The 15178-nt window shown below is 35.3% G+C and overlaps 1 protein-coding gene across 9 annotated transcripts in view; it reads left to right on the top strand.

Annotated features, from left to right (window-relative positions):
- AFG1L (AFG1 like ATPase) overlaps positions 1 to 15178 on the top strand; it is a 260517-nt gene that overhangs the window by 111221 nt on the left and 134118 nt on the right. For all 9 annotated transcript variants that reach the window (XM_082404818.1, XM_082404817.1, XM_082404816.1 and 6 more), the window contains one exon: positions 8391 to 8449. In XM_082404818.1, the coding sequence (XP_082260944.1) occupies positions 8391 to 8449 (59 nt within the window). The remainder of the gene's footprint in view (positions 1 to 8390; positions 8450 to 15178) is intronic.

The following is a 15178-nucleotide window of genomic DNA, read 5'->3' as shown; positions in this document are numbered from 1 at the left end:
GCCTAAATAAATAAATAAATACATATTTTTAAAAAATCATAGACCTAAATGTTAAATGAGCTAAACATTCCAGTAAAACGTAGAGGTTATCAGGATGGATTAAAAAATATCAAGAGATATACTTTAAATATAAATATAGATTGAAAGTAAATGGATGCAAAGAGATATATTCTACAAACAGTAATAATACGAAGCCTGATGTGTGTGGGCTTATTAACGTCAGATTAAATTGACTGAGGCAGGCCCTGCTGGTCCCTTTGGCCCCACCAGAGGATGCTTGTGCTGGACTCTGCTTCTCTGTCCTCAGTTCATGGCAGCAGGGGTCCTGTGCCCCTGACTCCCTGGCCTTGGTGCTGGAGTTTGTCCACTAGGGATTACAGTTGTGGGTAAATCAAGTATTGTGTGGTGGTTTGTGGAAAACAGTTTTGAGCCTAAGATCAGTTCAACAACAGGGCATCTTTTGTCTAGCACCAAAATGAGTGACATAAATTCCTAACCTGGGATACAGCTACACAACAATGATTTTCTGCCTTACCACCGATGTTCATTTATAATGATTTATGATGCCAAAAAGGAGACGTATTTTCAACATTAAGGAATGAATTAAAAGATCTTTGACAGCAAGTCCCATCTAATTTTGTAGTTGATGTGGCAGGAAATAAGTGCGATATTATTGCAAAAGGTGAGTCATGGAGAGAGATGCTAAGGATTGCACTGACTCAGCCATACAATTTTTGTAGAGATCAGTGCAAAAACCACAGTGAACTTAAAGGACTCTAAAGAAGTTACTCAAAGAATTCCATTCACTCACACCAACCCCCCCCCCCCCCATTTGGTAGTAAGGGCTTCTGACTCCAAAGACAACCTTTAGAGTCAAAGTGAAAAAAAGCTGTTGTTGGCTGACCCTCAGCCTCTCACACTTAATAATGAAATAGTTGGTTCTAAAAGTTAACAGGGGAGTTCGAATCTCTGCGACTAATTTTTGCCTGGCTGGTTTTGAGTCTTCTTTGTGCACAGGAGATTCCCCAAAATACCCAAGGTTTGTTTTCTCATTGAAGACTCCAGTCATGATATTTCTGTTCATTGAATTCTGTTATAAAAAGAAACTCTGGTGTGAAAAACTACTTCATTGGTGTCTGACTTTACTGAAAATAAATATATAAGGTAGTATTTTTGCAGTGAAGGTTTTATGTAACATTTTATTAAGTTTCTCTTTCATGGTTCTTAAAAAAAAAAAAGTCTGTGGAGCCTGTAATTTCCCTGGATCCCCATTATCACTGTTACAAAGGATTGCACCATTTAAAATGGCATAGGATATCTAAAATGGAGGCTGGCAATTATTATTTGAATCAAAAATGGATTCAATTTATAGGACTATTCATAGGATTGATGGAGAGAATTTCATCTTCCTGCCATCTCTAAAGCAGTTTTCATTGAAAACATTAGCCAAGGATACACGTGGAAAATTAACATCAACAACAATAAATGTGTAGATCACCCTAATTTTTCCTTCAGATTTTTAAATTTGTGTGTCACTAAACACACTATTGGTACTTGGCAATGAATAGGAATGAGCACATAATAACATGGATGAATTTCAGAAACATTAGGCTGAGTTAAAGAAGCCTTATACAAAAGAATATATACTCTGTAGTTTCATTTTTATGAAGTTTTATATAATGTTTTATGGTTTGCTTTGGAGATTTTAGTATATATCTTTAACTTACCACAGTCTACCTTCAAGTGATATTAGACTGCTTCAGGTATAGTCTAAGAACTTTCCACAGTATACACCCATTTCTCTCCTCCTAGTCTTTATGCTATTGTTTTCATACATTTTATTTCCACATATGTTATAAATCCCACAATATATTATTATTTTTGCTTTAAATAATTATCTTTTAAAAGAATTTAGATAATAATAATTAAAAAAAGGCTCATATTAACCCACAGTTACCATTTCTGGTGCTCTTTACTCATTTATATATTCCAGGGTTCCATCCAATATTATTTTTCTGCCTAAGGACTTCCTTTAAAGATTTCTTACAGTTCTGGTGTTCCGGTGATGAATTCTTTCAGCTTTTGTATGTCACAAGAAGTCTGTATTTGAAAAGATATTTTTGCTCAGGATAGAATTCTATGTGGACAGTTTTGTTTTTTCTCTTTTTGACCTTTAAAGATGTTGCTCTACCATGTTCTGGCTTGCATTGTTTCCAATGAGAAGTTGCTATTGTTCTTATCCTTATTCCTCTGTATGTAATATATATTTTTGCCTCTGGCTGCTTTTAAGGGTTTGTTTGTTTGTTTTTTTCCTCCTTTGATCACCAATTATAAGCAGTTTGATTATAATATGCCTTGATGTGGTTTTATTCATGTTTCTTGTGCTTGGGCTTTAATGAGCAACTTAGATCTATGGGTTTATAGTTTTCATCAAGTTTGGAAATAATTTGGCCATTATTTCTTCAAATATTTTTTCTATCCCCTCCTCTTCTCCCCTTCGGGTCCTGCAATTCCACATATATTGGGTTGCATAAAGTTGTCCCAGAGCTCACTTATTCTCTGTGCATTTTTTCTTAGTTTTTTTTCTCTCTGTGCTTCATTTTGGCTAGTTTCTATTGCTATGATTTAAAGTTCACTAATATTTTCTTCTGCAGTGTCTAATCTGCTATCATTCCCATCCAGCATATTTTTTTTTGTCTCACATATTGTAAGTTTGCATCTCAAAAAGTTCTTCTTGGGTCTTTTTATATTTCCCATGTTTTAATTTGATATGCTTGCTCTTCCAGCTGCTTGAACACATGGAATACAGCAATAACTGTTTTAATGTTCTTGTCTTCTAAATTTATCACCTATGTCATTCCTAAGTCTGTTTCTGTCAATTGATTTTTCTCCTTGTTCTGGGTCATATTTTCCTGTTTCGCTGCATGCTTGGTAATTTTTTATTAGATGTTAGACAATATGAATTTTACTTTGTTGGGTATTGGATATTTTTATATCCCTATAAATATTCTTGAGCTTTATTTTCTTTCTTACAAACAGTTTGATTCTTTTGGGTATTGCTTTTAAGTTTTGTATGGCAAGACTAGAGCACATTTAGTCTAGGACTAATTTTTCTCACTACTGAGATAAATCCCTTTTCAGTCTTCTGCTCAATGCCCTATAAATTTAGAGGTTTTCCAGTCTGTCTGGTGGAGACAGGCTCTCTTCCCAGCCATGTGTGAGCCCCAGTGATGGTTTCCTTGAGTACTTTCAGATGATTCTTCTCCTGGCTTCAGGTAATTTCCTCACACACATATGCTGATCAGTACTCAGCTGGGGACTTAACTGGGACCCTCAGCAGATCTTTAGAGCTTTTTCACTGGGCAGCTGTCTTTTCTCTGGTATGCTGCTCTGTGAACTCTAGCTGCTTTTTCCTCCCTGGACTCTCACCTATCTCCTCAGCTGGGGAGACTTCCAGGCTCTGTTTGGGTTCCCTCTCCTTGTGCAGAGTGCTATAAACTTCCCCAGACACTAAGTGCATTTGTTTCCTATTCTCAGGGATAACTGTCCCTTTTTTCTGGTGTTCAGTGTTCATATAAAGCTATGATGACCAGGTCTGGGATTATGGAAGGCCACTCTAAAAGTCTGTCCACGATAGTGGATTCAAGGAAGGCTTGTTAGAAAATGTGGGATTTGAGCAATAGATTGTATAGTATTAGAAAAGAAGGTAGAGGTAAAGTCATGAGCTTGTGCTGACTCTTCTGCCTAGGATACGCTTCCTTCTTCTCTGCTTGGTGGCACCCCGCTTATTTTTCCAAGGTGCTCTAGTCCCATTGTTACCTGCAAAGCTGCCTTTGAACCCAGGTAAAATGAGTAGTTCGTGTTCTATATAGTATGTTTATACCTTGTATCCCTTTTTACCTTGTATCATGGTTATGATCTGGTTGTGTCTGTCAGCTGTGACAAGTCCAGCTGGTCACAACATGGTTCTGAAAAAGCCTATGAGTTTTAACTTCATTAAAGACCTTCCTCAAAAATTCTAGATATACCAATTACTGGCTGGGAATTCAGCAAATTATTTTAAAAACTCTGAGTATCAGTTTCTTTATCTGTAAAATGGAGGTAGAAATATTTACTATGCAGGGTTATTGTAATTTGTGTACAGTGTCTAGCAAATTGCCTGGCTCCTAGTAGGTGTTCTCTAAATGCTAGTTCCTCCTTTTATTTATCTTTTGTCTTCACTCATTTCAGTGCAGACAAATAATAGGAATTCATTAATGTATGTTGAATTGAATATAAAATTGTAATATACCATCAAATGGGAACATTTAATTAGCTGTATTATCTATACATCTAGTAAAATACTGTTTGAACTCCAGTTAGATTTTTAAAAAGAAGCTAAGTAGCTCTTCCTGCTTACGTGGCCTAAAGGCTCCATTTTCTTTTAATCTATACTAAAATAAGAATCTCCTGGAAAGGTAAATCAGATTGGTTCCATAGAGCCATATAATTATTTTGTGTTAATTTATAGGAAAACTTTTATTTACCTATCTTAAAAGTTTTTCTTACTCTAAATCCATATGTACTTATATAAATAAGTGGGCATCCTGGTTGTTTTGACACTGGGTTTTTAAGGAAAAGATCTGCATATCCATGTGCATCTCCAAAGTATTTATGTAGATCCTTGTAATTACTTTATAAATCCTCTTTGCATGTATTTCATCTATAAGTCTTATTGCAGTTATTCATTGTGGAGAATGTAGAGGTTCTTATACCATTCTCAAAAAATGAATGTCCTGGGACTTCCCTGGTGGCGCAGTGGTTAAGAATCTGCCTGCCAATGCAGGGGACATGGGTCCGATCCCTGGTCCGGGAAGATCCCACGTGCCACAGAGCAACTAAGCCCATGCGCCACAACTACTGAGCCTGCACTCTAGAGCCTGAGAGCCACAACTACTGAAGCCCACACTCCACAACTACTGAAGCCTGCGCGCCTAGAGCCTGTGCTCTGCATGCAACAAGAGAAGCCACTGCAATGAGAAGCCTGTGCACCGCAACAAAGAGTAGCCCCCGCTTGCCGCAACTAGAGAAAGCCGGCGCACAGCAACGAAGACCTGACAGAGCCAAAAATAAATGAATAAAAAATAAAATAAATTTATAAAAAAAAGAATGTCCCATAATTCCAGTACTCTGTCTTATATGGCCAAGTGCTCATTTAGCTCTGTTTAGAGATCATTGAAAAATAATAGGCAAGAACTTCTGTTGAATTTTAAAATAATATTTAGTAAATAATGACAAATGTTGATATAAATGTACTATAAAATCTTCATGTCTAAGAAAAATAATATTAAACAACTAATATTAAAAATTTTGGTAGCTAAATAACATTTCAGGAGATGGATCTATTGTATTGATAATTAGCATAATATTTGAATTGCAAAAAACTCTTCAATTTAATGAGTACAGTCCTTTTTCACTTAAGTGTCCTGTAAAAACCTAAAGGTTTTCAAGCCAAATGAATTCTGTTTAGAATTTTGTTCAGAAAATACTTCCCAGAACATAAAGTTTGAATTATATATCCTTGTAAAGGCTGATTTTTTAAAAAAAGTTAACCCTTTAAAAATTAAATCTCAAAGACTTAAAGGCATTGTTATTCTACTTTAATTTTGCTGAGTGGAAATCTTTTAATCAAGAATATTACAAGTGGGCCTTTACATTTCTCATTGTCATTAATCTACTGAACGGTTCATGCCTGTTAAACTACATGTCAGAGCCTGCCTTATATGTCCATAAAAAAAGATATTCCGTGAGTAAGACCAAAATGTTACCTTAACATAAACTTTTATTACTGTAATATTTTAGTTTTAATTCTGTAACATTTTGTTTTTTGATATTCACTAGTGTTGTGTATGTTTCTTTCTCTAATAAATTTTCAAAGAGCTTATTGAGGCATAATTGACATACAATAAATGGCACATACTTAAAGGATACAATTTTAAAAATACTGACATATGTATACATCTGTGAAATCACCACCCCAACAATATAATTAACATTTCCATCACACCCCAAATTTCCTCCTCCCCTTTTTCATCTCTCCCTGCCATCCCTGTCCCAATCCCTCCCTTTCCCAGGCAACTGATTTGCTTTAGATTATTATAGATTAGTTGGCTTTTCCTACAGTTATATATATGTGGAATCACACAGTATGGTACTCTTTTTTTTTGAGGGGTAGAAGGGTTTTGCCTCTTTTACCCCATATAATTATTTTGAGATTCATCTATTTTTTTGTGTGTATGAATAGTTTATCTTTTTTATTGCTGAGTAGTATTTCATTACACAGATATGCCACAGTTTATCCATTCACCTAATGATGGACATTTGGATTGCTTCTAGTTTTTGGCTGTTACAGATAAAGCTACAATTTTAGCTCTTATGATAAAGCTGCTATAAACATCGAGTGTATTTAAAAAAGTATTTCATTTTTTTTTTTTTTTTAATAAATTTATTTATTTATTTATATTTTATTTTTGGCTGTGTTGGGTCTTCGTTTCTGTGCGAGGGCTTTCTCCAGTTGTGGCGAGCGGGGGCCACTCTTCATCGCGGTGCGCGGGTCTCTCACCGTCGCGGAGCACAGGCTCCAGACGCGCAGGCTCAGTAGTTGTGGCTCACGGGCTTAGTCGCTCCGCGGCATGTGGGATCTTCCCAGACCAGGGCTCGAACCCGTGTCCCCTGCGTTGGCAGGCAGATTCTCAACCACTGCGCCACCAGGGAAGCCCATGTATTTCATTTTTGATTTTTACCACTTACTGGCAATCATGGCTGTCAACTCTTATTGTATAGCAGTGTTTTTATGCACCTTCCCCAGCAACTTTGTAATTAGGGAAGACTATGAAAATACCTAACTTTAAACCCATTTCCTGCATTTACCCATTTTACTCATTCGAGGTATTGATTGTAGGAAAAAAAGATCTCATTTTGAAGAGATCCTGGCTAGCATTATCTTACCTTTTATAATATCACTAAATAAAAATTTTAAATGTAACTGAATTTAAAGCCTGCATTATCTTACCTTTTATAATTTCACTAAATAAAAATTTTAAATGTAACTGAATTTAAAGCCTGTAGTCCTTAATTAACCAAAGAGCTTATGCAAATACTTTCTTCACTATAATGATGTTATGATGAATATTTTTCTAAAGAGAATAAATGTTTCCTAATGACCATATTTTATTTCCATAAGTAAATGTGGCAGTTGAAATCTTAGTTATCAAATTTTCTTTAAACAAGGAAATATAGAAAGGATCCCATAATGTAATACTTAAAAAGAAAAATTGAGGCACAAACTAACTTGTGATTTTTATAATTTGGAAAACTTTTTACTGTTCTCATTTTTATACTTTTTTATTTTTTAAATCTCATTACTTTATAGAGTTGACTTTTAAAAGGAATATGTAATTAATTTATCTATTTAGGCTGTGCCGTGCGGCTTGTGAGATCTTAGTTCCCCGACCAGGGATCGAACCTGGGCCTTTGGCAGTGAGAGCGTAGAGTCCTAAACTGCTGAACTGCCAGGGAATTCCTTAAAAGGAATGTTTTATGTGCAATTAAAATTCAACCTTCTGAAAAGAATATTCCAAGTCTCCATTATTAACAAAAAGTATGCAAAGCTTAAAATTTGTTTCTCCTTTCCATTTATTTATTCTTAACAATATGTGTGTTTATGTGTGTATATATGCGTATGAATATACATACACCATGGCACATATACATATATATAAAAAACACTATTATAAGGCAACAAAAACTACCTGTTTATGATATATAATTACATTAACTTTACAGTCTATTAAGAATGGAGTTTTAATTTTTAGGTAGTTTCTTTGAAAGTGGCCTTAATGTTATTTACTTTAATGGAAATATATCAACTTGATATAAATATATGCACAGTTCTGTCTGTTGATGTGTTTTCTTAAATGGCAAACTGTGTTACACAGTCTTCTGTACTGAGAACTTTTATTATAGATGAGAAAAGGAAAATATAATTTGTTTCTCAGTAGAATCTGTGTGTTCAAATATTAAATACTTTTAAATAGATCATTTTTTTATGTTGAATTATTGATTTAGGATCATTCGTGATATCTTCCAAATTCTTTTCTTGCTTTTTATTATAGTTTAAAGCTAATTTGATTGAATGCCTTTTGATATTCTTTCTGTGATTGTTAATTTTTTCTGTTATTAAGAATATAATAAATTTTGTATAGTACCAGAATAGAGATTAGTTTTGGTTATTTTTCTTCTTTTTTGCTTCTTTATCTTTTTCATCAGTAGAAGGCTTTATTTGCCAGGCTAAAATATAAGCTAACATGTTTTAGGTGAAGTGAAAAGCTAATACTAATTTTTTCTTTCAGATCTCTATAAGAATGGACTCCAAAGAGCTAACTTTGTACCATTCATAGCTGTCCTGAAGGTAAGGAAAGTCACTTACTTATGTTCACTGACTAATAACATATTGATTGATAATCAAGGGCTTTTATAGGGTTGCTATGGTCTTGCATTCAAGCAGAATTTATTTTGATATTTGATGGTAATAGTTAAAGACTCTAAAGGAGAAAAGAATCTTTTTTATATAGTATTCATCAATATGTACACAGGAAAAATTACAAAATATAGTCTAAATTATTGTCCAGCTGCAGCATTTGATAGTTTGCATTTTATAAATTTTAATTTGAGGTTTGCTTATAAATATTATAGTGGAATGTTTCAACTTATACATTGATTTCTGAAAAAATGTTTAATGTTCCTTGTTTCCTTCAGGTAATGGCCATTAACATGTTTTCCCAGCTATTAAAGTTGCTATTTTGGAGTAGCATTATTACAAAAATATTGTAATATATTTAAATGTGATTGCCATCAAGTTATCATGAAATTATGTCAAGTTGAGGTACATAAATAGTTTAAATATTTGTGTGTATCATCACTGCATAGAGTTTAAAATAGGCTTTATTACAATATGATGAAGAATAAAGTAGCCTTCTTTTTCACTGTTAATTTTAGTAATTTTTTACACGATTATTCAATAATTCTACATTCTACCAATATTTATTCGGAACCTACTATGTGCAAAGTGCTACATTAGGCATAATGGATAATATAATCATTAACTAGGTTGTGTTTCTTGCTTGCAAGTCATTTATAATCTGGTTGGGCATATACTATGTACACAGATACCTATAACACAAAGCAAAATGTTTTTGGTAAAATAATTACCAAAAAGAAGCGTATATGCCAAAATATAATTCCTGTAACTCTCAGGCACATTTTTCCCTGTCCATAACAACATATCTAAAGAAAGGATAGAATTGTTTTTTTTTTTTTAAAAAGACCTAAAACCTCAAAAATTCTTAACCAAGAAGGAGGAGTAAAAACATTTTATATTCAAATATTCTGAAGATGTAGTCAGACAATCTTTTTGAAATATACTTTTGTTGGAGCTATTGTTAGTGCTAAGCTTTATTCCCTGTGCTACCAAACATCTGTTTCCTTAACCAATTTTAGGTTCCCAGAAGATTTTAGTTTCTCTGAGATAGTTTCAGATGTAGGAAAAAGTACTTTTTGAAGATTTATGCTGTTAGTAATTTTTTCCCCTTTGTATTCATGTTTTACATTTGAGGAGAAGGTAGATTTGCAATGTTTTCTCCACGCCAGGAATCCAAAGTAATGTGGTGTATGTAGATACCAAAATATAAACAAGGAAGCTAAGAAAAATAGATGCTAAAAATAGTTTCTTCATGTAGCATAAAATACACAAAATATAAAGAGATGGCTCACAAATGAAACAAACTAAAAGATTCTCAGGGAACTTTGTAGCTGTACTTTTTTTAACCCCAAACCTTATTTTTTGGTCAGTTATTTGTCATACTTTAACATATAATAGCATTACTAATAGACAACTAAATTGACCAGATTGAATTTAATTTCCTTTCCCTTTCCCACCCTTAACTTTTTTTTAAAGAGTAAGAAAAACCAAAGAGATGAATAATCTGATTTGAGATCCAACAAGAACTGAGATAATACACAATTTGAAATTAAATATGAACTGAAATTTCCAGGAAACTAAATACCAGATTGGATGAGAAAATATCTGAAAGGTCTCATTTATTTAAAAGACTTTTCACATGTAACAAAACATCAGTCTGATGAAATGTACACTAGAGCTGGTTTCCCTGGAGCTTTTTTGGTGGGCATATGAAGTTTCCCTTGTAAGGCAAAGTTGTTTCATATTCATTTTACCTATTCACACATGCTAGCATTACTCTTTCATTTTGCCCAGCTGAGAGACAGGTATAGTAGAAGTGGAAATACTAAATATCAAAACTTTGTTTTAAGATAGACTTAAAACAAATAGAGCCAATAAAATATTGCTACAATTTTTGTCAAAAAACAAAAAAAACAAAAAAAAAAAACAAATAGAGGATCTTAGTTTAATAAAAAGAGATTATAAACAAGATAGAAATTTATTTTGGGGAAAAGTACAGTGTAAAATCCTTTTTCTCCTTTACATTTTCCTCTGTAAACTGAGTGATAACAAGTTTGTAATTCACCACAAGAATTTGTGATTTGTTGCTTGGAGTATTGCAAAATGACCAAAAACTTACATAAGCCATTAGTGAACAATATTTTCATAAGATAGTAAGAATGATGAGGAGGACTAATATGTTATTAAGAGCCATAGGTCTGGGACTTCCCTGGTGGTCCAGTGGTTAAGAGTCCGCCTTCCAATGCAGGGGACATGGGTTCAATCCCTGGTCGGGGAACTAAGATCCCACATGCCACGGGGCAACTAAGCCCGCACGCTTTAGAGCCCAGGCGCCATAGAGAGAAGCCTGCGCACCACGATGAAGATCCCGTGTGCTGCAACTAAGACCCGATGCAGCCAAATAAATAAATAAATATTAAAAATAGTACAAGCCATAGGTCCATCAATAGATGAATAAACAAAATATAATATATTCATATAATGAAATATTGTCCTGCCATAAAAAGGAATGAAATTCTGATGTGATACATTATGGATAAACCTTGAAAACATGTTAGGTGAGATAAGCCAGACACAAAAGGACAAATATTATATGATTCCACTTATATGAGGTACCTAGGAAAGGCAAATTGATAGAGACAGAAAGTAAAATAGAGGTTACCAGGGGCTGGGAGGAAAGGGGAAAAGGGAGTTATTGTTTCGTGGGTGCAGAGTCTCTGTTTAGGATGATGAAAAGTTCTGGAAATGGATAATGGTGATGGTTGCATAGCATTGTGAATATACTTAATGCCATTGAATTATACACTTAAAAATGGTTAAAATGATAAATTTTAAGTTATTTGTATTTTACCACAATTTATAAAAAAAGAAAAGAAGCCATAGGACTAGAAGGGATATAGGAAATGATCAGGTACATTTCCTCTAGAAACCGCTTGTAAAAAGCAAAGGAAAACAAAACAAAACAGAAAACTCTTACATATACTTTTTACTGCCTTTTAAATAGGGAGTTTCTTGTTTTTTTCTTGTACTTTCTTTGAGTTTATTTTGCTGTTCTTTTTTAAAATTTACTGAGATTAATTTTTATCTCATTTTAACCTTCTTTCTTAAATGCATTTAAGGCTATTTATTTCCCTCTGAATAGCTGCATCCATGAAGTTTTGATATTTAGTATTTCCACTCTCAAGTTCAAAGTGTTTTCTGATTTCCATTGTGATTTCTTCTTTAACCCATGAATTATCTAGAAGTCTATTTCTTAATTTCCAAACATATGAGAATTTTCTAGTTATCCTTTTGTTACTGTTTTCTTAATAAATGCTTAATTGCATTGTGGTCAGAGAATGTGCCCTTTGTGACTTCAGTTCTTTCAAATTTGTTGAAACTTGCTTTATGGCCCAATATGTGGATAATTTTTATAAATATTCTCAGCATTCTTGAAAATAATGAGTACTTGCCAGTTATTGTGTGATACATATAATACCCATTAAATTATCAATAGGTTTGTTAATTATGCTGTTCAAATATTTATTCTTATATATTTTTCACATCAGTTATTGAGAGGCTTATGGAAAACATCTCCCACTATGACTGTGAATTTATCCATTTCTCTTATAATTCTGTCATTGACCTTACATATTTGGAGGCTCTGTTGTGAGTTGCATACAGATTTAAAATGATTCAATATTGCTTCTGAATGGAACTTTTAAAAGTTATTTTTTATCATGAAGTAGTAATTCTCCTTGTTTCAAGCATAGTCATTATTTCCTGATGAAGCGTTTTATCATGTCTGCTTTCAAATCTTTTTTTTTTATAAATTTTATTTTATTTATTTATTTATTTTGGCTGCATTGGGTCTTTGTTGCTGCGCACAGGCTTCCTCTAGTTGTGGTGAGCGGGAGCTACTCTTTTGTTGCAGTGCGCGGGCTTCTCATTGCAGTGGCTTCACTTGTTGCGGAGCATGGGCTCTAGGCACACGGGCTTCAGCAGCTGTGGCACGTGTGCTCAGTAGTTGTGGCTCGCGGGCTCCAGAGCTCAGACTCAGTAGTTGTGGCGCACGGGCTTAGTTGCTCCGTGGCACGTGGGATCTTCCTGGACCAGGGCTTGAACCCATGTCCCCTGCATTGGCAGGCGGATTCTTAACCACTGCGCCACCAGGGAAACCCTGCTTTCAAATCTTTATCAGATAATTCTAACATCTCTGTCATCTTGATGTTGGCATTTGATTGTCTTTTTATATTCTGTTTGAGGTCTTTGTGGTTTTTGGTATGAGTGATTTTCAACTAAAACTTGGACGATTTCATAACTTGTCATGAGACTTTGAATCTTATATTTTTTAATTGATATTTTATTGTGGTAAAATATGCATAACATAAGATTAACCACTTTAACCATTTTAAATGTACAGTTCAGTGGCATTAAGTACACTCACATTGTTGAGCAACCATCACCACCATGCATCTCCGGAACTTTTTCATCTTCCCAAACTGAAACCCTGTACTCTTTAAATAATCACTCCCTATTCTTCCCCTCCCCCAGATCCTGGTAACCACCTTTCTACTTTCTGTCCCTGTGAATTTGTCATTTCTAGGTACCTTATATAAGTAGAATCATATAATATTTGTCCTTTTTTGTCTGGCCTATTTCATTTAGCATAATGACTTCAAGATTCATCCATGCTGTAGCAAGAGTTAGAATTCCATTACCTTTTAAGGCTAATATTCCATTATATGTTTATACCAATTTTGCTTATCCATTCATCTGTTGGCCACATGCCCTAGAGCACTTGGGCTTCGGTAGTTGTGGTGCGTGGGCTGAGTAGTTGTGGTGCGTGGGCTCTAGGGTGCACGAGCTTCAGTAGTTGTGGTGTGCAGGTTCAGTAGTTGCAGCTCACGGGCTCTAGAGCACAGGCTCACTAATTGTGGTGCATGTGCTTAGTTGCTCCGCAGCATGTGGTATCTTCCCGGACCAGGGCTCGAACCCATGTCCCCTGCATTGGCAGGCGGATTCTTAACCACTGCGCCAGCAGGTAAGTCCCCTTCATTGTGTTTTGCTTTGCATTTTTTAAATGATTAGTGATGTCGAGCATCTTTTCCTGTGCTTCTTGGCCATTTGTATATCTTCTTTGTGGATCTTATTTAAACTTTCTGTTTTAACTGGCTATTTGGACACTCTTCTGGAAGGAGGAGAGGCACTGCCTTGTTACTGCCAGACATAGGTAGAAGTCTGGGTTCCCTATTCAGCCTATTGACACCTGAGGCAAGGGTACTCCATGTTACTGCTGGTGGAGGGGTTTAATTTCCACTGACATTGTGGGGATGGGGAGGATGCTCATTATTGACTGGCAGGGATGAAAGTTCCAGCTCCCTACTTGGCCTTCCATCTCTTTTTTTTTTTTTGCCTCACCGCGTGGCATATGTGGGACCTAAGTTCCCCAACAAGGGATCGAACCTGCATCCCCTGCACTGGAAGTGCAAAGTCTTAACCACTGGACCGCCAGGGAAGTCCCTGGCCTTCCTTCTTTGACATTAGCCTGGCAGGAGTGTTTGTGGGCCTCATTACATCCTTGTGAGAGTTTAATTCAAGGCTCCCTTCAGCCTTTGCTAGAATGGGTGGAGGTGGCACCACAGTTTTCTGTGGTGTTTGCTGCAGTAGAACTGTTATTGTCTAAAAGTTTTCTTTCTTGTTACGCTGCCATTTTCCTGGTCCTTTGGCTAAAGAGAGCAGGCTTTTGTTGGAGCCTCATTTGTCTGTGTCCGTTGGCATTTCTGGGTCGCTGGCTTCTTCACTTCTAAGTCTGAGATACATGAGTCAAAAGAAGACTAGAGAACTCACCATTCTATTGTTATTCAGGTCTTGAGGTCCTTCGCTGTTTTTCTTTCTTTCTCCTATTCAGTGTTTTCTTATGTTTGTTTTATATATAATTTCCAGGATTTTAAATTGTACATAGCAGGAGGAACAGGGGAATATACAGCTACTCTGTCTTCCCAAAAGCAGAGGTCAGTTTATTAAAAGTTCTTGTCTGCTTATTCTATCATCTCTTGTCATTTCTGATTTTGTTTCTATGGTCTGACTTTTTTTTCCTGGTTGTGGGTCATATTTTCCTGCTTCTTTGCAAGTTTAGTAATTTGTGATGGGATGATGGACATTGTGATTATTGCACTGAGTCTCTGTTATTTCCTTTAAGACTGTTGACTTTTACTGGCAAGTGGTTTTTTCTTGCAGGTCATCCTGATCCTTCTGAGGCTTGTTTTTAAAATTTGTTATCGTGTCTAGTGTAACCTTTACTCTAGGACTGTTTTAGCCCTTCTTCTGGATGTCACCCTTATAGGTTCTCTACTGAATCCCCCCTCTTAGTGTTCACTGAAGTCTCTCTACTCTGGCTGTTCAGAATGCTTACATCTCCCAGCTTTGTGTGGATTGTTCTCTCCCCAGTCTTGTCAAGTTTCATCATATACATGTGCAATTTTACATTCAACTAAAGATTACAGACCTTTTCTATGTAGATTATCTGCAGCTCTTTCTCTGTATAACTTCCTCCTTACTGAACTGTACCATACAAATTGCAACTGCCTCAGCTTTCCAAAACCCTGATATTGTCTCCTCAACTCATTTAGACTGCTGTGCTGAAGTCTAGAAATGATCTGTAGATGGAAAGCCAGGGGA

Source organism: Balaenoptera borealis, assembly GCF_965194805.1.
Source record: "Balaenoptera borealis genome assembly, chromosome: 9".
Classification (NCBI taxonomy): Eukaryota; Metazoa; Chordata; class Mammalia; order Artiodactyla; family Balaenopteridae; genus Balaenoptera; species Balaenoptera borealis.
Note: the sequence above shows the minus strand (reverse complement) of the source record. Positions and strands in the feature narration are given on the sequence as shown.